General features: G+C 39.5%; 2 protein-coding genes across 5 annotated transcripts in view; both read right to left on the bottom strand.

Annotated features, from left to right (window-relative positions):
• Nucleotides 1-27,244, bottom strand: part of LOC120420604 (proteasome maturation protein) — a 308,647-nt gene that overhangs the window by 15,384 nt on the left and 266,019 nt on the right. The window lies entirely within an intron of this gene.
• The window catches only part of LOC120420601 (homeotic protein caudal), a 54,712-nt gene continuing 30,672 nt past the window's right edge, over nt 3,205-27,244 (bottom strand). The window contains exons 1-4 of one of the 4 annotated variants that reach the window (XM_039583675.2): nt 17,365-17,479; nt 16,556-17,257; nt 7,138-7,227; nt 3,205-4,870 (exon numbers count right to left, since the gene is read on the bottom strand). In XM_039583675.2, the coding sequence (XP_039439609.1) occupies nt 4,356-4,870; nt 7,138-7,227; nt 16,556-17,117 (1,167 nt within the window). In that variant the 5' untranslated portion in view covers nt 17,118-17,257; nt 17,365-17,479 and the 3' untranslated portion in view covers nt 3,205-4,355. Of the gene's footprint in view, nt 4,871-7,137; nt 7,228-16,555; nt 17,494-27,244 lie in introns of those variants that run through there. The other 3 variants (XM_039583674.1, XM_052708037.1, XM_039583679.1) reach the window with 3 other exon arrangements.

Raw genomic sequence — 27,244 nt, 5'->3', positions numbered from 1 at the left:
ATTTAAAAATCCAAGTACTAAAACCGGACTCGTATTCGGATGCTCTGGGAGGTGCTCTACAACTTTCCCGAAGAGAGTATGATGCTAACTTGCCCATGAAAGAAGATGCAGCGTCCTCAAAACTCGTCTAAAACGTGATTTTCGAGCAAAAAACACGTTTTAGACGAGTTTTGAACACGCTGTATCTTTTTATAGGAGCAAGTTAGCACCATACTCTCTTCGGGAAAGTTGTAGAGCATCTTTCAGAGTATTTGAATATGAATCCGGTTTAAGTACAGCGTGATGCGTGAAATTTATAAATATCAAAATAAAAAAAAAATGGTTTTCCCCATACAAATTCCCATAGAAAATTGAATCGCTTTGCGCAAAGTGAGGACTAAACCAATCGTTCCCAAACTTTGGGGAGTTGTTTAGGACCCCAAAAGGAACTAACAAGTTGCTGTGCTCATTAGATTTGGACAATTTTATTTTTTCCATACAACCATATTACACCCTAATGCCAAATGCAGCTTTTCTGTAAACCATACTATTTTTAGTACCTTCATTTGGACATTCTCTTGCTATTTCACAAGTAAAAATAGTACTTTGTGAACAAAAAACTTCATTTCAAAAATATTTTATCCAGAGCAGCAAAACACTGCCTCCAAACTGTCTGTTCCATGATTGTGGGATGTTATTGTGCCTCCCACAATTGTGAATCACCTGAATTTAATAGATATTTTCACAAAAAAGTTATCAGACCATTCATAAAACATTACTAAGCTTGAGTTTCATTGGTTTCAGTGTGCGAAGTCATTATTTTGTTAAAAATATGTACTCCTGGAATGATAAAAAGTTTGTTTCCATCCGTAAGAAAAGAGTGTTCCGAATTTGTGGATTTTAAGGGTTAATGTTTTTCTTTAATAAATGATAAAAAATGTAAAAAATTACAATCGGTCGATACATCAATCGTAAGATCACAAGAAAAGCTTTCACATGAAGGTAAAAGCAAATAATCATATTCAACTATCGATTTTCTATCAGTGCTGTTAAACGTTAATTAACGTTAACGCGTCCGTTAATCGTTAAAATTAACGTGAACGCGAACGGAGCCTACGTTGATCTTAACTTTAACGTCAACGGAGCACGTTAATTAACGCGTTGAAAATCAGCAAATTGGATGGAGTTAGGAGCGAGTGCTTAATCTGCCAAACATACGAGAATTTCCCCTTCACTAAGATCATGAAAAATGTTTGTAACGGCATAATGCATTAAGTTTTATAGCTTCTTATCATCTTCTTCTTAAATAAACATATTCTACAGCAATTTCTGAACGTTTGAATGATAATATTTCTTCTGAAACAAGATATAAATAAAAAATAATACCATAATCTGGGGTTAATCGGGACAACAGTCTGAATAGGGACAGCAGTGTTTAGAGCACTTAAAGCTTTTAAATTTGGAAATGGATGTACACATTTTGTTGGCCTGAGTCTGTTCTAACCGATACCAACCAGAAAAATCAAAATATTGTGCTCCAACATGGATAAAACTGCTGTCCAAATTCGCCCCATGTGTCCTGATTGACCCCAGTTTACGGTAGTGAATTCATTGTGTTAAATTTTTGAACATTTATATTTAAGATTCAGAAAAATTTTCATATCATTTACATAATTTGCTGTTCAAGTTACAAATGTTAAACTCCTTGCCCTAATAAACAATGAAAATAACAGGATATCATTTCAACATAATAACAATTACAATTACAATCATAATTACAATTAGGTACTAATGTACTAAACACCTTCAAATGCGTTTTCTCATTAAAAGTCATTAAAAGTCTTAATTGTTTATATGAATGTTCTATATGAAAAATATGCATTTAAAAATAAATTCAAATACCAACCAACAAACGCAATATGTCATAAAAAAGCAATGGCTTAAAAAAATATATATGAAAAAGTTTTTCATTCCAAATTAAGTAAACGGTATTGATAATGTAATACTGATAGACTAGAAACGAAATTGGTTCCAACATTTCAAATGTTTCTTTTGAATACAAGCTATGATCGGAAACATTTGTGAGGATTCGAGACACCGAGAACGATTGAGTCAAGACAATGCAGATGAAATTGCTTTGTATGTTAAGCTCTTTAGATATTTATTTTTGTTCCAAACAATCCCAGACGGAAAAGGGGGGCGCCTGGCGGGCGTTTTGTCTTGGGCGCTGCACTTAGCTGCGCAAGACGTCTGGCAGATTTTCCCCCCGACTGGCCCAAGAATGTTGCCAGAATTCTGGCGAATATGCAACAAACCGGTCGTGCACGGTTCAACCGATTGAACCGATTGGTTTTTGTGCCAGACAGCTGTGAGTTATCCCGCCAGATTTTCGTCAGATTCGTCGGGCGTCACGCAAAACCTGGCTAAAAGAAATGTGCCAAGTGTGTCTGAACTGCACGACAAACGTCCGCCTGCGCCAGACACTCAAATTTACCAGATTTTTTTCCGACCGGGAAGACAATCAAAGCTATATTATCGACTTATTGTCAGTCAATACTTAATTGGATATCGGCATAGGTAGTATAATGTTGTGAAATCTAGATTAAATTTTCAAAACAACCTACCCGTCATGGGTTTCCTATGCAGATAGGACCTTTTGAATACTAAATGTTTTAACAGAAAAGACGCTTGGTCTTATTATTGTATTTACTGAAATTAACCGTAATATCATCAACTGGGGACAATAAAAGGGAATTTAGGACAGCTACTTTTGAACCATGTTTATATTTTGAATACCAAGCACGTGGAAAATTTTAGTTTCATTGGCACCAAAGCAGTTTTCCGCGTGCTTGATGGTAAAATATGAAATATTTTTATGCTGCTTTCAATCAAATGTCTACAAAATTTCATCTTCGATACAAAAGGTGAAGTACCCCCAACTGAAACGAAGATACCTAATGTTTTATGCAAAGTATTGACTCAATATCAAAAAATATTGTAATTGTTGCTTTCACCTCTAAAATTTCATTAGCTATTACCAATTCAGAGAAAAATGTCCGTTGGCTTGTGACATGTATTTCTATGAAACGACTATACCAAAAAATCTCTATTCATAACCAGAGGCCCCAGTTGGGAAATAATACTTACCAATATGATAAAAGTACAGAGAAATGAGAAATGTGATATTTCATCGCCCAGAAAAAAAAACAAGTAAAACCCAAAACGTTCTGTTATAAGCATTTGTTTTTATTTTATTTCTTTATCACTTACAATAATTAAGTGTGTGGGTGTGTCTCATTAAGTGTAACAGTTTTTTCGCACAGAAGAAAAAAATTCATCTGCACCATTGCTCTCAGCTCGGAGACAACTCGATCGAACAAACGATACCGATACCAAGTAACGAACAAAAAAATACAATCTTTAAGTTTGAGTTCCTACCTACCGAGCAGCAGAGTAGCAGAATAAATAAAAACTACTAAAAGAAGGGGAAAATAATAAGCATTTTCAATAGTTTGCTTTGCATAATCTCGATTCAGCACTTTGATGTTTCCTAGTTGTTTTCGCAGGTGAAATTGGATAAATTCTTGAATGGTGGCATATTTACACGAAATAACGAAAGTTTGGGGTGAGAATGATTTATAATTGTGATTGTATCTGATTTAAAGTGGCTTTATTTATATAATTGAATTGTATTTTCTCTCTTTACAATGTTTTTTTTTGTGTTGTTGTGTGGGGTTTAATACTTCTAGGCAGACAATTAAACTAATTAAGTAGCCCCGGGGGTGAAAACTTTCACCTACTTTCTCTTCTTTCACGATACCTACACGCTAAAACTCGTTGCATATTTTTTTCTTAAATTTTCACGTAAACTAACAAGACTTACACGCTAAAATTAATGTTACTAAAGTATATCATTTTTTACATTGCACTTTGTTGATTTTTCGCTACTAACTACTTGGGATCAATTGGTTCCTCCTGCTTGGCCATTCAACCATTTCTTACTTCGTTAAATGTTTTTTTTTCTCTTGTTGTTTCCTAGAAAGAATATCAGAAATGGCAACTGTTGCCGTGGAAAACGTGTTTCTCTTTTTTTTTGCTTTCTGTAAGTGGGTTGGGCACACAAAACAAGCGTTTTTAGGACGGAACTTTCCTTCCTGCAGTTGTTGGCTTCATAAATTATTCATAACATTAAAAAAGAAGAAGTGTTCGAGGCGCAGAGGGGGAAGAGGGTGTTGGGAGGCCACCGCAGGGAGGAGGAGCACAACAAAATGGTTGACTGGTCACGGTGTCTACTAAGGCATTTCTCTGTTTTCTGCACTTTAACCAGTGAACCCGTTGTCGTGGTGTTGTGCCGCCGGGGCCTGGCCGAGGTCGTCCTACATGAGGCTTAACGAGGACGGCGGAACCTGCGAGCCGGGGCCCTGGTTGAGGTGCTGCGAGGTAGGCACTCCGAGGTGTGAGTGCAACGGATGGTGCGCCGGGTGGAGTCCCATCGAGCTCATGCCCATGCTCATGGCACTCATCGGGTGCAAGTGGGACAGATGCAGCGACGGTTCGAGCTTCGGCTTGATGTCCATCAGCGAGCTGGACATGGACTGGCCGCCCCCGCCGAGGTGCTGCGCGTGGTGATGATGTCCGACCAGCGATTGGCCGTTCAGGTGGTTCACAACCGTCGACGAGCCGTTCTCGGTCTTCTTCTTCTGCTTGCGGTCCTTGGCGCGGCGGTTCTGGAACCAGATCTTCACCTGCCGCTCGGACAGCTGCAGCGACTGGGCCAGCTCGGCCTTCCGGCGGATCGTGATGTACCGCGTGTAGTGGAACTCCTTCTCCAGCTCGAGTCGCTGCTGGTCGGTATACACGACGCGGTACTTGTCCTTGGTTCGGGTTTTCCCTGCAAAAATAGAGGAGAAAAAATTAGATAAAAAATCACCCGTCGGGATTCGAACCCAGACCTGTAAAGCCGAGTCTCATAATAGCAAAACAAAACCGTTATCTAGCATTCTCAAAGACGCAGAGTGACTCGTGGATGCGTACAATTTTGAAACAACATCTTCCCGACGTTGTTGTCGCCCAAATATTTGCTCTGTACATCATGATCATAGCTCGTGTAACACCGTTTTGTTGGTTCACCGAAATTCAAAAGCGTCCAGAGCATCTCAAATTTGATAACAACTCTTATATCATACCAGCGAGTCCAACTCTGCGCTTTAAACGAACGGTTAAAATTACCTTTAGCAATGTTTGCATTGAGAATAAACCAAAGCGAATAATTCTAGAGGTAAGCATCTGTCAAACGCTTTATTTTGTCGAATTACGTCGAACCTTCATGAATCTTCGAACATGACATCTTACGGACAGGTGAGTCGCGTTCTCGGATCAACCGATTAAAGATCAAACAATAAGCTTATCAAACTGTTCGGTTCGGTTTCCAACTTTGAAGAAACTTTCTCAGTCGGGTTAGCCCCATCGGCAAAGGGTTATCTCTACCATACATATTCCCCTACCCCTGCAGCCGCTTGTGTTATCAGATAAATATTTGCGCCGGTGTGTTTCGTCCGACCATTGAGCGACACGAAAACACGATGTAAACAAACGTGTAACGCGCGTTCGCGCCGAGAACTGACATCCACGTGACAGTTGGTTTTCGTGGTTTGTTAGAGGTTGCGCGCTCTACAATTATTTGGAAAGTTTATGTGAGGTCATTTGGGTTAACTCACACGAATCTGAACTCAAAATACACTTCCCAACTGTGTTGAGCAGTGAAAATTGACCTTGTTTACATGCAATTCTTCAGGATCAGCTCTGAATTTGACAGCAAGACTACCTTGAGCACTCTTCACCTTGGTTCGTTCTATGCATCAATGTAAACAATAGTATTGTAACAAAAGATGAGAAGAGCATCATCTACTAATAGCTATTTTAATACAAGTAATTAATGCTGTTAATTTGGGTGATCAAATTAGCGTTCACGCCTCGCCCAAATAAGGCACTTCATAAAATTTTCCATAAAATCCAGCAGAAACATGTCTTCAACCAGCGGTGACTGACAGCTCCACGAAGATTGTCACTCGGAGCGCGCGATAATCCCTTATCACGTCGTCGTGGAATCCGTCGGCTGGCCCGCTTTCGGAGCCCCAACAAATACCAAGTGTCGAAAGATAAATTCTGCCTCTTATCTCGCATCAGCATCAAGCTATTGTAGATGAGTGCTTTCCAGAGAGGTGTTACCCAAGACACCCAACGATCGTCATGATCCAAAGGGGGGAGGAGGTCGTAAATTGGGCGTTTGCGGGTTTTGCTCGCACCAATAAAAATCGGTTTCGATTTTATTGGATCATTACGAGAACGGCCTCATCATGCGAGGTAATTTGCCATGTTACGACCTGATTGAGGCCCGCTCGAAATGGGGTAATTAATTAGTCAAACCCGCAACACTGCTGTCTGGCAACACGGGGCTCGCGTTTGTTATCGCGTCGCAACGCGCAATGGACGACCATTACTCGCGGGCTGATAACATTTATCTAGCGGTTTTTTTTTCTACGTTGGTAATGGTATCTTTGTAGTACTTTCTGTTGGTGGTTGTGGTACTGGAGTGAGGCGGTCTGGTGATATAAAACGTTAAATAGAAAAAAATATGGGTTATAGCGCACGTATCTGGATTAACGGCACCGTAGCGGCATCGTTTGATGACTTGGCTCGGTTCCAGGTCCCGGGCTTCAACGGGACCAAGAAGGGCGGAGGGGTACGTCACATATTGGGTACACCGATGATATCAATTATCATGGTTATTTGAGGATTCGATTGATGAACGACAGCTATTGAACGGTACTTAAAAACGTGTTTTGTGCAATTCTGAAATCTTTAATCTTTTTCTGTTCTTCAAGCTGAAAAAGTTTACTGAAGGAACATGTTATTTTGAATTCACTAATCTCAATTCGTAATTTGAAGCCACTGACAGCTGTCAAACCACGAGCAAAAAGTCAGAATTCAAAACAAACCACACTCAACGAAATTGATCGCACACCACTATGCAATGGCTGAAGCACTGCGTCCTAGAGTTGAAACCAATACATATTTATTCGTGACGCATCGCCGTTGTTCTATATAGAATACGATTAAGAAAAACAGTGAGCCACCATCTGGCTCAGTTAGACTCACTTGGGCATGTTTCGGGTTCATTTCGAAAGCGATTCGAGTCGCTTCGTACCGGTCCATGAGTCATTGGCGAACCGTAAAACAGCAAGTTTGCTTTAAAGAAATTTTGAGAAAGAATAAATCGTTAGAATAGGTTGGGTTGGAATTAGATTTGGAGGTTAGTTCAAATTCAAAGCTGTCAAGTGACTCACTCCAAGTTCACGTAGCGACCAACCTGTAGTTCAGTCGTCAATCGAATGCAATTCGCCTAATACCACTCTAAATATGGGGACAAATGCACAATCAAATGTGCAAATTTGCCAAATGCACTTTATCGCATAAATTGCAGTTCAAATTTGCCAAAGCATTAACGTTCGATAGCAACCCACCAAACACTATCACCGACAAACATTCCGAGGCTTTCCTCGCGATCAAAGGTGCGACCCCCCGGTCGGGATTAACTCCTTCGCCGACAAAGCTGAATCAGCTGAATCGTGGAAAAGTCGCAAAGTACGCCGCGGCCGCGCCGTCAAAAGAGCGCGCACATTGATTAACGCCAATCGATTGACAGATGGATTACGATCAAGCAAACAGGCCGCCGCCCGTTACAAACGGCCAGTATCGGGCGGTCTGATCCGAATAATACCCCGACCCACGGGGGGGTTGCACAGACTATCCGGAACCACTTTTATTTTCGAAAGTTGGCCTCTCTTATCAAAATCCAACATCAAACGAATTCCCAAGAGGTTCCCCCCCCCCCCTTTTTTTGTCGGCATCCGAGCGTTGTTGTTTACCCAAAGAGTCCGGATCGGCCGATATCCGGGAGGTTATCAAAAAGGCCGCCGACGGATCGCGACTGACAACGGATTAACGGACCAATGAGCTGAACCGCTATGTGTTTGAGTCTGTTATCTCAGGCGGTGTACGCGGAACATCCGCAATGCCGCGCGCTGAACCAATACTTGCTTGAAGATAAAATACGGCGAGTGTCTCGCCCCTCGGCTGCACTAACACTGGTCCAGTTTCACACACATGTGAAAGTGCGCATCATAAATAATTTGTCGTAATCTCGTGCAGTAAAAGGATTAATACTTTTATGATAATATCAATATAATAATGGTATTGATTTTTATTTTGGCCATATATTCCGCGCCCGGAGCTGCGCTCCGGTTTCGGTGGTGACTTTCACCTTAATAAAACCATCATCCGAAGGGGGGCGGACAGTGGTAGCATAAACGTCAAATTTATTCCATGAACGAGCAACAATTTGTACAGCCGGCACTCGGTGCCAAACGAACCCGACATAATGGCAATGATGTTCAAATTTTGTCACCGAAACCCCCCGGGGACCACTTTACCTCCGCCGGAAAGGGAAAACATCCCTCCCCGGAGTCAACTTTTGTCACTTAATAAATATTCATCGCTGATTGTTCTGAGATTTCGCCGGGGTTTCTCCTGCCGAGAATGTCCTCGACAAGGATTCCCGCCGTGTTGCATACCAAACGAAGACATTTGCCTTCTACAGTGATGTCTCGATTGTTGGACAACTTTTATATTGTTGAGAAGAAACCCAAGAGGTTCTGACAACTGTCCTTCCCGAATCATTCTCAAGTGGCAAACCCCTCGTTCAATTCAAACTGACAGGTGTCGAACCATCCGGGTTCCACTGTACCGGTGGCCTTGCCTTTATCGACCGTGCCAAAAGTGAGAGTGACGAATCGGGGAGTCCGGACCCGGTCCGGTGGTGAACCAAGGACGAAAATATTTTGACTTGTGGCCGCCACACCGAAGTCAAGTCGAGCGTGGCGAAAGGTTTTGGGTAACTTTATTAGGAGGAAAAATCGTTACGCAACACTGTTTTTTGCCGATATTTTTGGCAGCATTGCAAGGTAGCCAGACTAAGATTTATGACTTGAGGTAAGTTTTTTTTTTTTTGCTAGTTTTACTGGTTACGGTGGTCATGTTGCCCAAGCGGGTGGTAACCCGCTGGGTTACGAGCGTTTTGGTGAACCAACTTTCGATTATCCTTGCGCAGTTTGGGGGCCATGTGCGGACATAAAGTTTGGCCAAGGAGAATGCATTGACGGTGAGCGAAAAGGTCTTCTGTATTTTGGTCGAAAATCATCCTAGAGGGAAGTTCAAGATAAAAGCGATATTCCATTGCAGGAATCTTTGTTTGACAGGCAGGAACGTGACATGCGTGACATGTCATTTGGATAAGCGAATATCGATTTAACGAGTTTGTAGTGTGCCAATATTGTTTTTGACATTACAAACTATTGAACTCTCGGTGGTTTGACACATTTTCGTTTGAAGCTTTTCAGTTAGGACACGGACGGTTTGACACAGTTCATCTTAAAAATTAAGAACTGTCACTCAATATCAAAACAAACGTATGGTAGTGTGTGTGGGCCCCGTGCAAATGAAGGTATCCAACTAAAATAGGACACCGATAGTTTGACAATAATCGGTTCAAACTGTCTGGGTTTTAGTATAGTAACACTGTGATACACATAAAATCCTTCGTTTATACTGCTAACCAGACACTAAAATCTTGGTTTACATTGCCTAAATCGCTTCAAACTTAATATACATGAGCCAAGCATGACAAATGTGTTAAATCAAATCGATTTCCCCCTAAGAAAGGGTCCAAATCCCTTCCTACGCACCGGCTGCACGCATATTATGTTGTCGATCCCCTTCGGAGCCATGCCCCCCGAAAGTTATTAATAAAAATCAATTCCAAACTTCAAACATAAATCTTGGCGCGAGTCGATCTCCCCGTCCTATTGTATGGAGTTCCTCCCAACATAACCACTATACTTATGCATCCCGGCGGCCATCACGTAGCGCAGTTTATACACGATATATTTAGTTGTTTTATTTACTATAAAACAAACTATAAAACCCCGATAAACTTACTGAACCCTTCGGGAGAGAGCGAGTGTGTTGTGCCCCGCACATAACCTCAAACGGTCCCCGGAATGAGTCACGGAACAGCCGTAAAGGGGGAATTGTTTATGTGTTTTATTTTCCTATTATCTGTGATCCCGACCGACCGCCGCGCCGTGGCCCAACATTGTCCAATTTCCACCCGAAAACCCCTGAACTGTTTTGGGACGGCAGGACGCCATGTTTTCCGAGAGCGGTTTGCTCTTAAGGACCTCTTTATTTATACTGTACGGTTTGTGTCCTTAATGTTTACGACCTGCTCTGGATGTTCGGGGCTTAGGGAGAGATCCAACGACGACGACGACCGGGGAGGGTCATAAACGAATAAAACTAAAGTCGCCAAATCTATTAGAAAAGGCCCGGCCATCGGCACCGCCATGGCAACCGGTCAGAGACGGCGATGCTGGAGGGGATGCATGCCGTTGCCAAGGCGATAGAGAACTTTACGGGAATGCACTGAGGAAAATGGCTTTGGGCTCATCACATCTTTCTCGATTTCGCAGTTCAAGTTTTAGTTTTGGTTTTCAATGAATCTCAAGATCTTTACGATTGTATCGGGACAATTCTTGTTAATAGAATATCTGAATTCTTGGTACTGTTTCCAATGCTGTTCGGTAATTCCAGAACAGTCACGTCATGTTTGTTCAACCATGTGGATTATCGCAGATCATTCTAATCTGGTAATTCCACGTAAGTAAGAGTCTCCACATGACTCCTTATCGACATCAAAAGTTTGGCCCAAGCTCGTAACCTCCCAACACCTACAATCTACTCCAATGGCGTCAACCAGAACCCCGACATACCCCGGACGAGGACGAAAGGTGGAGCTCCCGATATCGATCAATCACTGACACATTCGCTGCAAGCTTTATCAATAACCCGGGCGCGTTTGACAAAATTTGGGCAGATTTATGGCCGCGTTTATCGCCGCCAAACTGCGCCCTATCAATCATTCGAGAGCTCGGCGATAGCTGGAGGCATTTTTTGCGCATGGTTCCCAAACTTTCCTCTTTTTTTGCATCTACCTGGCAATTTCCGATGGTTTCCGGGACTAAAAAGAGAACCCATGAGAACCCTGCACTTTATTGCACCCCCTGATCGGCCTCCATTGACACACGGAGAGGGGAATATTTTTTCTGAAAAATCAATATTTTACAGCTTAATTGGAAGGACCGGCCGGCCGCTTCTTCCGAGCCTTGCCAAAAGGGTCTCTGGCGAGACCGGAGACCTTTCGGGTTTTGCAGGCCAGACACAAGGGTCGTCGCCGCCGCCGCCAGTTTATGGCACCGTCGAAATTCACACATTTTCAAAAATGCATAAACGCTTTTGCACGTCTTTGTCACTTCAAAGAGATGAACCCATCGTTGCACGTTAAATGGGATTAACCGATGTAGGGGCTAATCCAATTACGAACCGGGCACGTGATTTTCGACAAAGTAGATCACGGCTCGTTTAGGGTGCGATTAGTCATAGCGTTACAGGTTGGAAATACGGCATTTCTCCAGGGTAAAATTTCAAAAATTAGCACTTGTGTTGAAATTTTACCCCTCCGGTTCATGCTCTACCAGCGGACTTTGTAGCATAACATGCGGTTATGATTATGATGTTTCGCCAGGGGACACGACAAGATAAATGGAAGTCGCTTTGTGTGGATGATTCCCGGAACGACGAGGGGTGCGAAACCGTGATTCTGCTTGAGTTCATAACGATAATCGCTCTACCAAGGGGTAGATCTACCCTGTTGAAGAGGGTTCCATGTAGTCATTTAATCAAATCGCTAAATTGTGTTTTTGTCTGATGGTATTTGATTCAAGAAATTGTCCACATTACCTGAAATCAATCGTGACGGCAGGCCTGACATGGCAACTCTACCACAGGATACTTACATTTCCCTGCAAAAAACGCAATCAAATCAGAAATAAATTGATTAGCTTTTTGCAATTTTTAAATCATTCAAATCAGAAAAATAAATCACAAGAAAACAAAACCCTTCAATCACCGGGAAGACCAAAACCACCAAAACTTTTTAAAACACATCATTCGGGCGCTCGATTGATCTAAAAGCCCAGAACCCGCCCCGCCAAAGGGTAAAGCCATTAGCGGCGATCCCGAAAAAGGGACCCCTTTTAACACCTTTTCGGACAACTGTCAAACACCGGTAGCACTGCCGCGATGTTTGGGCCCGTCATTAGGAGGTCTCAAATTGATGGACCCCTTGAACTGATTGAGGGAGGTTGTTCTGGAATGTGAGCCTTTCGTGAGATTTTTTCTAAATTTAATTTAGAAAGGCTACTTGAAATCGATATTAAAGCCTTTAAATGGAATAAAATAGTTTACAACAGTGTTACCAAACATTAACACTAATTTGTATCAATTGCATTTGAACTAGCGAATCCGATTCGAACAACTGACAACTATGTTTTGACGTTTGATTGATTTGTATACTAAACGAATTTCTGAGATTCAAATGACAGATATTCAAATTAGCGAGCCGTCACTGTATCTTGACAAAAATTGTAAATTTAACTGGGAATATCTCTCAGATCACACAAATCTTAGTAATTTTTGGGATAAGTTTTTTTTTGTGAATGTATCAACAATCAACCGAAAGCCAACATTGTTTACAATTTGCGTCCCTTTGAAAACAAACACGCGATTTAAACTCAAAGCAAACATTTGAAAAGGACGTAACATTTGGTGTAAACAAACAGTTCAACAAATGCTTACTCTAGTGAATGTTTACATTGAGTGTGAGTGAGATGAGCTGCTTTTTCATGTCATATTGATTTGTTACAGAGCAGATTCACTGATTTGAGTCGAATTGCTTTCGAATTCGCAATTTGGTACGAATGGCATCTGTCAAACGCATAAAATAGCGTGATCGATACATTTTTTACAAAACAAATATTTACTTTAACTTATATTATTCAATGACTATTCATTGAAAAAGTCCAACAAAACAATGCGATTTTACACACTTCCACCGCGTTTCATTTTTATAACCTAAAACAATCGATCGCCTTTTCGGTGCGCCCAATTTATTCCGTTTGCCAGCAAGGAATCCCACCTTAAAAGCCCACGGCTTGGCCGTGCCATAAATATTAAAAGTCGTAAAATTTCAGCTCGCATAAATTAAAGTCAGCCCGGGCTCAGGAGTTCCGATTTCCTTCGGCGTACGCCATACTTAAAGTGAAGCTTCAAAAAGTACGAATCGGCTTCAATCAATGCTGAAACAATCCGTACTCTCCGAAACCTCACTGTTTTCCTTCCCCACGTCAAACGCGGTAGCTTGACGCCATTGGTTCAACTCACTGGCCAACAGTCAGCAACCGGTCTCGAAGACATAACAGCGAGTCCCCTTTTCTCAAAAAGCCCCCGATTCGACCAAGCTTACGCTCGTAAACAAGAAGAAAGACGCAAACGCGAGTGGTTGCTCGCTAAAAGGTGGGAACCAACCGAGAAACCTTGGTTTTACGGTTTCGCATGCAAGGTTGGGAGGGGTAAGAACTTCATGCATGACGACGACGACGTCAAGAAGACGGAAGTAATGGGACCGTAAACGACACCCACATGCGGAAAGAATCGAAAACGGTTGACGAGAAAGAGGTTCAATATCATACCACCGGATTCCACAGGGGTGAAATCTTGCAGGGACGGTGCCGAGCAGATGTTGATCAGGCCTACGATGTGGAAGAAGAACAAGGTTCGTTAATGAGCGATGGGAACTGAAACGTCAACGACGCACAAGAGTCATGCAGAACGTAACAACAACAACAAAAGTAGAACACAGCAAATCCACAGCTCATAGTGGTTCAGTCAATCTCCTTGCGAGTTGCGTTTTAACGAGGTTGTGCACTGGCAATCTTTATGAGTCAGAGAGCGCCATTTGACGGCGAGAACGCGCCCGGTAAGACACTAAAAATGCAGTAAAAAAGCGATCAAAACAAAGCGAGCAGGCGTGAAAAGCGCGAACGCAAAGCATTTAAAAAAAAGCTACGCGCAAAGGTAAACAAACAAAAGGTAAACAAACACATCGTCGTCGGCTTGCGCACTGTTGACGCTGGCAATTAAAACCTATAATTTGAATAATAAAAGCAATTCACAGACGCCGCCGATCGGCGCGACACTTAAGGCTGGGAAAATCGGTTCCCAGTTCCGTGCTAATTGACCGAGTCAACACACTTTCTGTTGTGACGGGCGGCTCACCGTAGCATAAATCTTAAAACATTAAAGTATTGGCGAACTCTACAACCCGTAATCTGCACTGTCATTCTAGGGCGATCTTTTACGATCTTGTTGACAGTAGCTTACCGCTTTTTGCATTGCGCTTGCGCTGTCAAGGTTAGCGAAAAGGTGGGAATGGCGCGATCAAAACTCGCTTCATCTTGAGTGAAACTGACTTCCAACAAAAGCCCAGCTTCTTCAAATCAAAAAGGCGTGTCGCCATAGTAACGCGGTAGCCTACTTCAGCCGAATCTTTTATGTCCTTTCCATTCCGTTTTCGAGGTTCGGAATTCAAAACGCTTCGAGACATAAAAATCGTCCGGGGGAAACAAAATGGACACCAGCAAAGTTGAAACGCCTGCTGCTATTTTAACGATCTTTTTGGAGAGTTATTAGCCGGAGTTTGGTCGGAAAGGATCAGCGTTTCTTTAGGGTTTTTTTTTTATGTGTGTGTGGTTTCCTTTTAAAAGGTTGACAGTCGAAAATTGATTTATGTGGCAGTTTTTGCCCGTGTTTGTGTTTTGGGCGGATTGTTTTGAAAGCATCAGGATTTGGAAGCCAGATTAGACTGGTTGTGGTTTTATGGTGTCTTTGGGTGGTACAATTTTACGTCGCTTTCAAGGTAGGATTTGTTTGTGACGAAGGATCAAATAAATTAGAAACCATGACAAATTTGAGTGTATCTGGTATGTCATTGAGAGCAAAACATTTAAAAACAAATGGAACAAAAGTTATTCTTTCCATTTCATATCCGCATATAAAAGATCCAAGAAAAAATTCAAGTAAATTTACATATTTCATATATTTTTGCTAGAGAAAATCCCAGTTCCAAAAAAGAAATCTTAACAACTTGAATTTTAAAACAAATTTTCCGATAATGTTATGTAAAGTTTTACCAACAAAAACTTCAAACAATGTTTTATTATCAAAACGTCTTCCGTTTCATTTTTATTTGTTCTAAATGCAACTTTACCTTAAAATAGAAAAAAATCAATAATCGTGACTTTTGTCATAGATTTGCACTTTTCTTAAAAAAAAGGTTTTTTTGAAAACTGAACAATGAGGAACGAAAACACCTTTGTTTACAAATGGCTCTTGCGTCCTTTTGAGAACTAACTCATGAAAAAACCATTAAATATGAAAATGTTGTCTTTGGAAATATATTTCAAAATCACGATAGAAGAGTTGTTTACACAAAAAACTAAAGCAATCTCCAGATATCGTTTTTATCAGTAGGGGGAGAGGGGGTAATATGCACCCCCTAAGGGAAAACTGTGATTTCTCAACCATTTCAGCATTACTGTGGAAGAATTTTGTTCGATGTTCTAAAACAACTATTATTCTTCGTCATCCATGTGAAAAAAGTCTTAAAAAACCTCAAAAATGTTCGAAAATATTAAATTTCTAAAAACATTTTTGATTCATTTCAAACAACCATGCGGGGCAATATGCACCGCAACATTGGGGCAAAATGCACTACAACAACGGGGTCACCACTAGATGACACCGCTGTTTTTACAAAGGAGCTTCACAGCGGTGCATTTTGCCCCGACCACGCTTTTCGCAGAAAATTTAATTAAAAATGCATTTTTTGATGTTTTTGAACTCATCTATCTACAGAATAATGAAGATTATGGCAAAAACTAAAAACCACTTTTCTTTAAATGTTCAGTTTTCGAAAACCTTTTATATTTGTAATTCAATATAAAAGGTTTTCGAAAACTGAACATTGACGAACGAAAAACAGCATTGTTTACAAACGGCTCTTGCGTCCTTTTTAAAACTTACTCAAACATTTAAAAAACTATTAAAAAGGAAAAAGTTGTTTTTGATAATATGTTTCAAAAGCACGATTGAAGAGTTGTTTATACAGAAAAACTATTGCATTCTCCAGATGTCGTTACTATCAGTACTTTATGAAACAGGAAGAAGAACAATACAAATTCACGTAAATCACGTAAATCGTAAATCACAAGTTCAACGTTTATGACTCCATTAGTTGACCCATAAACATCTTGATCCGCTTATCACAATGATTTAAAGCTGACCATTTCAAGTGTTTTCGATTTTCGCAATTGAATAGTAGATATGTTTGTACTCGATGAGAATGTTATTTTTGACGTTTCGGCGCGATTGGCATCTTCTTGAGGAGACCAAACCGTCATTTTATACATAATTTAATCAAAACCATGCTTCAAAATCTCAATCAAAAACACGAAAAATTCAAAACACAATCATGCTGTGTAAAAAAGAGCTGAACTCTTACCTGGATTGGGCTGCGACTGGTAGGACTGCTTCTTCATCCACTCGAACGGGCTCTTGACCGGCGTCGGTCGTGGCGTAATCTGCGGCGAGGATGACCCGGTGGGCGCTCCCGGGCTGGACATGTCACTGCCCGAAACCGTAATCGGCGGCGACGGTATACTGTGCATGCCGCCGGCCAGGTGATCCGCGGACCCGGACGATCCGGAGTTTGGATTTCCATTGACGCCGGACAACGGGTCCGGAGTTCCGCCGGAACCGGGCTGTCCGAGGTGGCTCAAGCCACCACCGCCGCCGGGACTCGGTCCGTAGGGGAGCAGGGACGTTTGTGGGGGCGTCGAGAAACTCTCGTGCGCACTGTAATCCGGGCTGGACTGGTGGAACACGTGCGGATGGGGGAAGTACATGGGTTGTGGCGAGGACTCTCCATCGCCCATGTACTGCGGATGTGGCGGCTGGTGGGGCTGGTAGTTGCTCGAGTACCACCCGGACGAGGTCGTGTACGGCAGGTTGCCGCTGTGGTTCTTCGGGTACATCCCAAAGTGGTGGTTGTAGTAGGACACCATCTTGGACACACACTGTATCTATTGTTTTAGCACTCTGAACTAGGTCACTTCTTGGTTTGGGGCGCAGATTCGCTGCGGTAATCCAGGTTCTCTCTAGTGATCACAACATCTTTCTTCCGTCATGTTTGAGAGGTGGTGCTCTGCAAGCAATAATCACTGATTACAACCCAAAAAAAACACAATAATTCACTATGGATCGACCCCCGGTAAGTACACTTAATTGTCATTCAAATTACGGAAAACACACCATAAAACGATTTTCACTTTAAACGGCTCAAAAATCTCTCACTCCAGAGACTCAAAACCCAGACTCAAGTCCGTCAAGAGCAGACACAACTTCACCCAACGAAACTCGGCCACCGACTGAAGCAGTAAGCTGCCGACTAATGTTTACTCTAAACTCAACACCCCGAGAGGAGGGACCAAGTTCCAGCGTGGCCCAGGCCAACCAATCGTAGCCCGGCGCAGGCAGACATTGCTGTACCTGGGTCCGGTCCAATCGCATGCGCACGACCGTTCTCTTTACGTCGCCAGCGAAGGTCGGAGCGAAACGGGAAAACAACGGCTGTAAGTGATGTTGTCCTGCTCTGGCAGCCGGCCGGGCTCGCAGCTCACGTACGCCATTTGTGATAACACGCGAGCCGAGCCGGATCGTTGATATCGCGGCGCGAAACCGTTTCAAAGCACCACGGTGGTGGGTGTCTCGCGGGTGGACACAGGCTGTTTGGGCGCGAATTGGAGGGTGTTGGGGGTGGCGATTCTTTGGCACAGGCCCCGACTGAATGTCTAGGAGGTTGCGGTTAGTTAGTGGAATCGAAGTGAATGAATCTTTATGAAAGCCTAATAAAATATCGGCAGTAAATTGCTTTGTACAAGTTTAGCAAATGATGTAACTGATTGACGTAAAATGATCGAAAGACGCTGTCATTCAAGAAGTTGCTAGCTTCAATAGTGGATCCCTGAAGAATTATCTTTTTCGTAGAAAGACTCGAATTAGTTGCCAATTTGGAAATATCAACTTGTTAGCTCCAAAAAAACAAAACTTGAAAAAATGTTTGTAAAACAAGATTGGCGGCTCCTGAACTAGCGGAGCCTAAATTTGCTAGAAAAGAACCAGGCGTCTCCTCAAAATACAATGTAAGGTTTAATTTAACGGAGACGCATAGTGATTTAACAGAGTCATTTGATTTCATCTCAAGCCTACTACACCATCCCCTTTGAAATCTTTGCAGCATCTTGCTGCAGCAAGATGAAGTCGATAAAGTGGTCGATTTCGTTGGAGGAAAAATTAAAAAACATGGTCTAAAAAGAACAACCCTCTGATTGAAAATGTATAGATAAAGATCAAAAGTCAGTTGACTCTTCGAGAATGACTAAATCTGAACTTTCATTTCATCACACACTTCAACGGCGTGATAGCCGTGAAGGCAAAGGCGCTGTCCTCTCCGTGTGTGTTGAAATTGAATCCCGCATATTTTTTTATGTGTGCAAAAAATTGTATATTCATCATGTAATATTAAAAGTCTTATCTTACCAAGATGATTTCATGCTTTCGCATGCAATTTTGCCACTTTTTTTTTTTTTTTGCTGTGAGTCTTTCGACATCATTTAAACATTGAAATTTTTGGCCCGAGCAGTACTGTCAACAATTTGAAATAGAGGCAGTTTGGCCAACTTTTTGAGCAAATAATTTCACTTTCATGTAAGTCTGAGTTGAAGAATGCCTCGGCGATAAAATGCAATCGTTGATTTAACAATTTATTTTGATTTGAAAAATATCATTAGTTTACGGAACAAAACAATATAATCGTGCTTTTAATCTGCAAATAGAGTTTGTGTTTGTCGACAGATTTGTGTATGGATAATTTGTACTACAGTCCAGACTCAATTATCCGAAGGCCTCGGACAAATTTCACTTCGGATTATCGAAACTTCAGATAATCGAATCAAGAAAAAAAATATTTTCGTTGTCTAATTTTTTATTGTCGAGCTTAAGTATGATCCCTAAACTACGTTAAACTTTTAAATCCAAGATGGCGGCCAATATGGCGGTGTTGAAATATTGAAAAAATGCATTTTATTATTTAATAGGCAATCAACAATTCAAATTTGACTAAAATGGGGTTGCAGAACTCGAATTTGATGTTTAAAACAAGAAAAAGAAAAAAAACGAAAAAAAAAATTTTTGTTCGTGATTCGATTATTTGAAGTCCCATACAAACCTTCGGTTAATCGAACTTCGGATAATCGAAAATTCGGATAATCGAGGCTTCGGATAATCGAGTCTGGACTGTATCAAAGAATGATCAAATAAGCTAAAAAACAAGTAATATTTGATCCTCCAATGCATTGTAAGGAAACATCCTACATTAAAAAAAATATATGATTTACATTGTTTAATGTGAATATGAAAATATTAAGTCGGAATAATTATGCAGTATTGTTGTGTATGACTATGTTTTCCTCATAAAATAAAAAAAAACTAAATAAAAAAATAAAAAAACAATGTTGTTGAAAATTACCACTGAAAATGAAAAATTTAAAAAACCTAACTAAAACATTGTAATGCCATTGCAAAAAAAAAATCAAGTTGACTTCACTTAAGCTGTAGCTGCAAAGAAAAATATATTTTATTGATTTTTGTAGCACCCTGTCATTTATATAAAAAAGAAATAAAAAAATAGGATGCAGGAAAATGTATTTTAAATCATATGCAACCTAAATTTTAGAAGTACACTAAAGCCCCGCTCGATTGACACTATTTGTTGTCAAACCATCGAGCTCCTTTTAAAGTTTGAAACCTCTTTCACACGATGCTCACACACACGTTACCAAATGTTTGTTTTGATAGTGTAAGTGAGCGCCGTGTAAAAACTGACAGTGCGTCACTTTTATTTTGATGTAAATATTAGAAAAAACAATGTTTTTTTTTTTTCATAAAATTATTTTTATTAGGTCCTTTTCGGTACTGGGACCTGGTTAGGACCAAAAAAAAAAAAAAAAAAAACAATGTTATAAGACTAAAATTTAATAAATTGAAAGAAGCTTTGACCAGAAATCTTTTTTTAGCAGTGTTGAATCTTTAAAAATCGACGGAAAGTAGTACTTTAACATATTTATAGATTGATGTTTAATTATGTGACTTTCTCAATGTTTTGAAAAAAAATGTTTGGATTGTGTTTACATTGAAATTCAAACTAAGTAGTAGTATACGGTAAATTTCGTTATGTTTTAGATTATGTTTAGGTACATTTTGTTGCGACTTAACTATAAGCTAATGGTTTGGGCTTGTATAAAAAATGTGAAAAACTCAAAAAAAAAAAAACGAAAAAGTGACTAGAAAATTTTAAAACAACAAATAGACAAAAGATAAATATTGAAGGTTCTTGAACTGTCAATAATAACTGAAAATTACCCAAAACACTAAAATCAGTGAAGAAAAATATCAAACAAGAAATGAAAGTTTATCACCATCTTTTTTCAGACATAAAAAAATGTGCGGTAGAGGTTTAAACAGAATAACCCTATAATGTTCATGCTACATGCTAAAATCATTGCTTGAAATTTATTTAAAAATTTACGAAATGGTTTTAAAAAATCAAATGAACATACTAATAAAATTTTGAAAAATGTTTATCAGAGATTAAAATGCAGGTTCGTTAAATTGTAGATCTGTTAAATTTTCTTCAAAATAAGTTGAACCGTCGATTTGATAAAATGTAATGAAGACAATTTGACCAAGTTTTGAATTTTATTATAATTATTTTTTGACTTCATCACTACACAAAGTGAGACATTCTCTTCATTCTGATTTTATGAAATAATTTCTAAATTGTGTCATAAAAAAAACACTCAAATCAGAATTCATCGCAATTGACTGCTCTAGAAATCCAAAGCCTACTACTCCAGATGTACACGGGTGGGATTCGAACCCAAGTCTTCACATCGAGTTCGAGCTACCCGAATGAGTGTATCAATCGCTAGAACTAGTTTGACCACCTTTTTCAACCGGTCAAAACTGCAAACTGTGCAAAATCGCCGAAACTGTGAGATGATAGAAGATCGGAGCTTCGAGAATTCATCCGAAAGAATAGCGCTTCTCGCTTAAATCGAATTTCCATAACGCATATCTTCAATATGTGTTAATGCAATATAGTTCATGTTCATTGTTCAATGTGTTTTCCCCGCTTACTTAAAGCAATAATAAGCTTTGCCTTCAATTTGATGTGTTGCTGTTGTTAAACAATCAGATATGTAAAAATATCTGCCGTTGCTTGATGTGTTGTTAGCTTTAGTTATTCTAAACGCTGCAGTGCTTTGGGAAGTTTCGCGGTTCTTGAACCTGACACAAAGAATTCTGAGATCAGATCTAGTAGGGCCCTAGGACCTCAGGAACTTTGCTTAGATTCAAGAATCGCGGACGCCGCGAATCACGTACATTGATTTGTGTGAGATATCGATATAGCCGGTACAGAAATGTTAACAAGCCTCCCATTGATTTCATCGCTGAATCGGCTATGTTTGTGCCCTTCGATCCATCCCACACTTCTACCCCCCTGCAGAAGTGATACCTGGCATGGTCTTCCAGTAACTCAACTCGAACAAAACCTGTCCTAAACGGGGGAAAATTAGAACAGAAAAACAAGTTCAGTTGAAGTTTACGAATAGTTAAAAAATGCATTCATTATCTATCATCTCAATTCGTTTCGGCGCTACCTTTTTGCATTTTTTTTTTTCGTTAAAATATTTTTCATAACCTCAAAAGCTAACTGCACTCCCCTAAATCGCACTTGCCCGCAAAAAAAAAACAGCCAGCCCAAACCCCGGCCAACCATCGCAAGGCCCAGCGATACGTGCGATAATGATGTTTGATTAATGTCATAAAAAGCGTATATGGGTAATTCTCCGCCAACTCACACAGCAGTTGCCCCGACCCCTCTTCGATTTGCGTGAAACTTTGTCCTAAGGGGTAACTTTTGTCCCTGATCACGAATCCGAGGTCCGTTTTTTGATATCTCGTGACGGAGGGGCGGTACGACCCCTTCCATTTTTGCACATGCGAAAAAAGAGGTGTTTTTCAATAATTTGCAGCCTGAAACGGTGATGAGATAGAAATTTGGTGTCAAAGGGACTTTTATGTAAAATTAGACGCCCGATTTGATGGCGTACTCAGAATTCCGAAAAAACGTATTTTTCATCGAAAAAAACACTAAAAAAGTTTGAAAAATTCTCCCATTTTCCGTTACTTGACTGTAAAAAATTTTGGAACATGTCATTTTATGGGAAATTTAATGTACTTTTCGAATCTACATTGTCCCAGAAGGGTCATTTTTTCATTTAGAACAAAATTTTTCATTTTAAAATTTCGTGTTTTTTCTAACTTTGCAGGGTTATTTTTTAGAGTGTAACAGTGTTCTACAAAGTTGTAGAGCAGACAATTACAAAAATTTTGATATATATACATAAGGGGTTTGCTTATAAACATCACAAGTTATCACGATTTTACGAAAAAAAGTTTTAAAAAAGTTGGTCGTCATCGATCATGGCCGTTCATGGTCACCCGCGACAGACACGGACGACGAAACAAAGAGAAACGCAAAAAGTAACTTTTTCAAAACTTTTTTTCGTAAAATCGCGATAACTTGTGATGTTTATAAGCAAACCCCTTATGTCTATATATCAAAATTTTTGTAATTGTCTGTTCTACAACTTTGTAGAACATTGTTACACTCTAAAAAATAACCCTGCAAAGTTAGAAAAAACACGAAATTTTAAAATGAAAATTTTTGTTCTAAATGAAAAAATGACCCTTCTGGGACAATGTAGATTCGAAAAGTACATTAAATTTCCCATAAAATGACATGTTGCAAAATTTTTTACAGTCGAGTAACGGAAAATGGGAGAATTTTTAAAACTTTTTTAGTGTTTTTTTTCGATGAAAAATACGTTTTTTCGGAATTCTGAGTACGCCATCAAATCGGGCGTCTAATTTTACATAAAAGTCCCTTTGACACCAAATTTCTATCTCATCACCGTTTCAGGCTGCAAATTATTGAAAAACACCTCTTTTTTCGCATGTTCAAAAATGGAAGGGGTCGTACCGCCCCTCCGTCACGAGATATCAAAAAACGGACCTCGGATTCTTGATCAGGGACAAAAGTTACCCCTTAGGACAAAGTTTCACGCAAATCGAAGAGGGGTCGGGGCAACTTTTCCCGATTTCGTGTGAGTTGGTAGAGAATTACCCATATTTATTTTATTCTTGTTCTTCCCCCCGAACCAGACCAAAACAGCAAGAAGATGTCTCCGCCAACGGCAGAAAATCGCACCGTCGTCGGAACTTTTGATGAGTTTTGAAGCCGCTGAAAGATGAGGGTTGCTAATGCACGTGATGGACTGCACCCACTCCCCAAAAACAAGTCAAACAAACCGGCTAAGGCCCTCCCCTGGAATGGAATAATGCTACGATAAAAGGAAGATGGAACATATAAGGGTCCACTAATCAGCCATAAAACATGGCCGCAGTGGTGCGGTTTGGATCGTAAATTCAATTGTAATTCGCAAGTATCGAGTTTGGATATGTTAAAAAAAGTATTTAATTATGCTGGAGGTCTGGTATTGAACAAAAATCAAGCAGAATTGCAGGGTAACCAGGAAACCTAGAGAGTTTTTCTGTGTTTGCAGTTTACAAGTCGTAATTTTTCGAATTTCTTTAAAAAAATATGAAAAAGTATAAAGCAGGGGTGCCCAACCTTTAGGCCCTGCGGGCCGGAACTAATATTTGCTAACATTTGAAAAAGTAAACACATTTTTTTCAATTTTCTTATGATTGGGTTCTTTTAAAGTAAATACATAAAAGAACTAGTATTGCAGATATGATTCATATATCTTGATTTTAAGAATGAAAAACAAAGGTAGGTTGTTTTAATTTTTGTTTGTTAAAAATTGTATAGATATTGTTTTTGACGATTGCAATTAAATACCTTGATATAATATTTTATAAAAAAAAAAAACATTAAAATGTCAATGATCGTTGCAATTTTTTGAAGTTTTTGATACATTTTTTAATATTTTTAAAATATTTGCAGCGATCTATTTTCAGTATGAATAATATGATATTTTTAGCTTTTTTAAAAAAAAAACTTTATCACTCAAAATTTGTTCTGGAGAAGTACATTAGTTTTGCTTACTTATTTATTAAAAATAAAGAAAATAGAAAAAAATAACTTCAATTTGAAGTAACACAGTTAAACCTGAAAGAAATAACATTTAGTCTCTTCTTGTAAATTTTAAGACAACAATCCAAGTTTTTTGCATCAATTTCACAATTTTACGAAATGGATAATTTTGTTTTCCTGCACAATTTTTCAGTTAAAAAATATCAATATAAAAATTATAAGAATTAAATTCAAACATGAAGAATGTTTTTACAATATGTTTAAATTTGATCTCAAGCCATGTTTTTTCTAATTCAGACAATAATTTTATTTATTTAAAACTTCAAGAGCAGCCTAAGGGCCTATTTTGAAAAGCCGTCGTGGGCCGGACGTTGGGCAGGCCTGGTATAAAGGGTATTTGTCCCTATTTTGGGCCTACTAAGCCGAGTGCACATTTAATTTGATGTATTCTCAAAGGCTGCTTTAGGCAGCCTTGGTTATATTACATGATTTTTTGATCGCTGTATAAGCCCGAAAATCTAAAACATTGTTTGCCTCTATTTTGGGTCTATTGCTCCTAGGATACGACCTTTTTTGTGTCTATTTTCGATCTACCACGTGTCGTATTTTTTGACGTACGGTTTAGCTCCAGCTGGTACAGAACAACCACACAAATTCGGTCGACAAACATGCTAAATCATTGTGGTGTTTTAAGCCACAAATCAATATTATAATAATTGATTACGTGCATAATTAGCATGGACATTAGGGTGGGTACGTTTTTTAAAAAGTTCTCGGATCAAGTTTTAGTATGGTTCCCCTTGAAGGACATGCCCATAGGGACTTTCATGCCAAATATCAGCTCATTTGGTTGTAAACTGGCTGCGCGCATCAGGGTTAAAGTTTATATGGGAATTACTATGGGAAATTGGAACTTTTTGTTCAAACGCTCCTACAGGTCTGGGAAAATCACGCGCCAACTTCTGGTATGGTCAGGCCTATGGGAAATGGTCTGGAGAACACTTTTCCCGAAGAGAGCATATGGATTCGTTGTCCCTAGACCTGGCGCATCGGCAAACAATCCGATGTCTCCGGAATCACCGGTTTTCCCTCAAAAAGCATCAAATTTTCCTTAGCATGCTATGAAAGCTTGATGAACACCGCGACGCCATACGTCAGGCAGCTACCACGTGGGTGAGAAACGGCTGGAATATTCAATTGCAAACCTTCTTTTAACTAGAAAATGATCATTTCGAGTAATCCTTATATTATTTAGTCGAATTCAGAATCTTTGCATAGAAAATTTGTATTTTTTGCAAATATTTCAACCACGTGGTAGCTGCCTGACGTATGGCGTCGCGGTGTTCATCAAGCTTTCATAGCATGCTAAGGAAAAGTTGATGCTTTTTTAGGGAAAACCGTTGATTCCGGAGACATCGGATTGTTTGCCGATGCGCCAGGTCTAGGGACAACGAATCCATATGCTCTCTTCGGGAAAAGTGTTCTCCGGACCATTCCCCATAGGCCTTACCATACCAGAAGTTGGCGCGTGATTTTCCCAGACCTGTAGGAGCGTTTGAACAAAAAGTGCCAATTTCCCATAGTAATTCCCATGTAAACTTAAACCCTGATGCGCGCAGCCAGTTTACAACCAAATGAGCTGATATTTGGCATGAAAGTCCCTATGGGCATGTCCTACAAGGGGAACTATACTAAAACTTGATCCGAGAACTTTTTGAAAAACGTACCCACCCTAATGGACATCGTTTATATCATTCATTTATGAGTTTTAAACATAATTAAACGTTCGTTGCGTAGGTAACAACAAGCCCGTAATATGCAAGAAAGGCTGTAACATGTGAAAAGCGCACACACACACTCACACTATTACAAGTAAGTTTAGTAGACCCAAAATAGGTAATAGGCCCAAAATAGGGACAAATACCCTATTTGCTCCCAGTGTTCTTGACTTATCTTCAGACTACATTTAATTTTAGCAAAATATTTGCGGCGATCTTTATTTTCAGTATGATTAATTTCCTTATTTTTTATGCTATTTTTTAACAAAAAGTTATCGTTAAAAAAATAGTCTCAAAAAACATTATTTAAGGTGCTTTACATTAGTAGTCCACAATCCAAGTTTCGTATGTTTCACATTGTCACGAAATGGATCGTTATGATTTCTTGTGCCAATTTTTCAATCAAAGAATTGTTCTGAAAAATAACAATTTAAAATTAAATTCAAATAAAAGTAATGGTGTGAATGAATTTTGAACACAAATATTAATTTAAAATAAAAACAAAAGCAAAATCCTATAATACGTTGAGTTAGCAACGTGCGTGTGTTGCTAATTATTTTTTTGTTAAATATAAAATATGAAAATTTGAGCTTATTTTGTTTAGTTTAGACACTCGTCTTTTTTATTCAACTACTCATAAACAGCCAAAAGAGTCCGTCGGGATGGGGCTGGCCTGATTTAACGGTGCACATCAACCAGAGCTTTTGCACCCTGATTTTTGTTACAGACATTTTAGTATCTTCAAAACTACGGGTACTATCGAAATATTTTTATATTCATCCCCTAAAGTACTGTCCACCAAGTAATTTACAGCAAAGTTTCATTAATTTTACAATCCCGTAGTTGCAGGATTGGGTCCGTAAGTTTGACAATTTTGGTATAAGAAGACAACAACTTCCCTCGTTGCTGTGCACCCTTAATGATTAAAAAAAAATCGATTGTAAATATCTTTGAAATATGTTTGTATATAATTAATACCATGGGCTATATGTACAAAACAGTGCTACTTAAAATAAATCATAGCGTGAGCATTATCCTACAATTATCTCCCTTATTTTAATATATTTTTTCATCATTTTTTGTCTGCCACAAACAGAAAGTAATCGCTCAGTTTCGTAAACCAAATGTCATTTTGTCCTATTTTTTGCCTCAGATACCTGAGTGCTGGTAC

The sequence above is a fragment of the Culex pipiens genome, chromosome 2 (assembly GCF_016801865.2).
Source record: "Culex pipiens pallens isolate TS chromosome 2, TS_CPP_V2, whole genome shotgun sequence".
NCBI classification, from domain to species: domain Eukaryota; kingdom Metazoa; phylum Arthropoda; class Insecta; order Diptera; family Culicidae; genus Culex; species Culex pipiens.
Note: the sequence above shows the minus strand (reverse complement) of the source record. Positions and strands in the feature narration are given on the sequence as shown.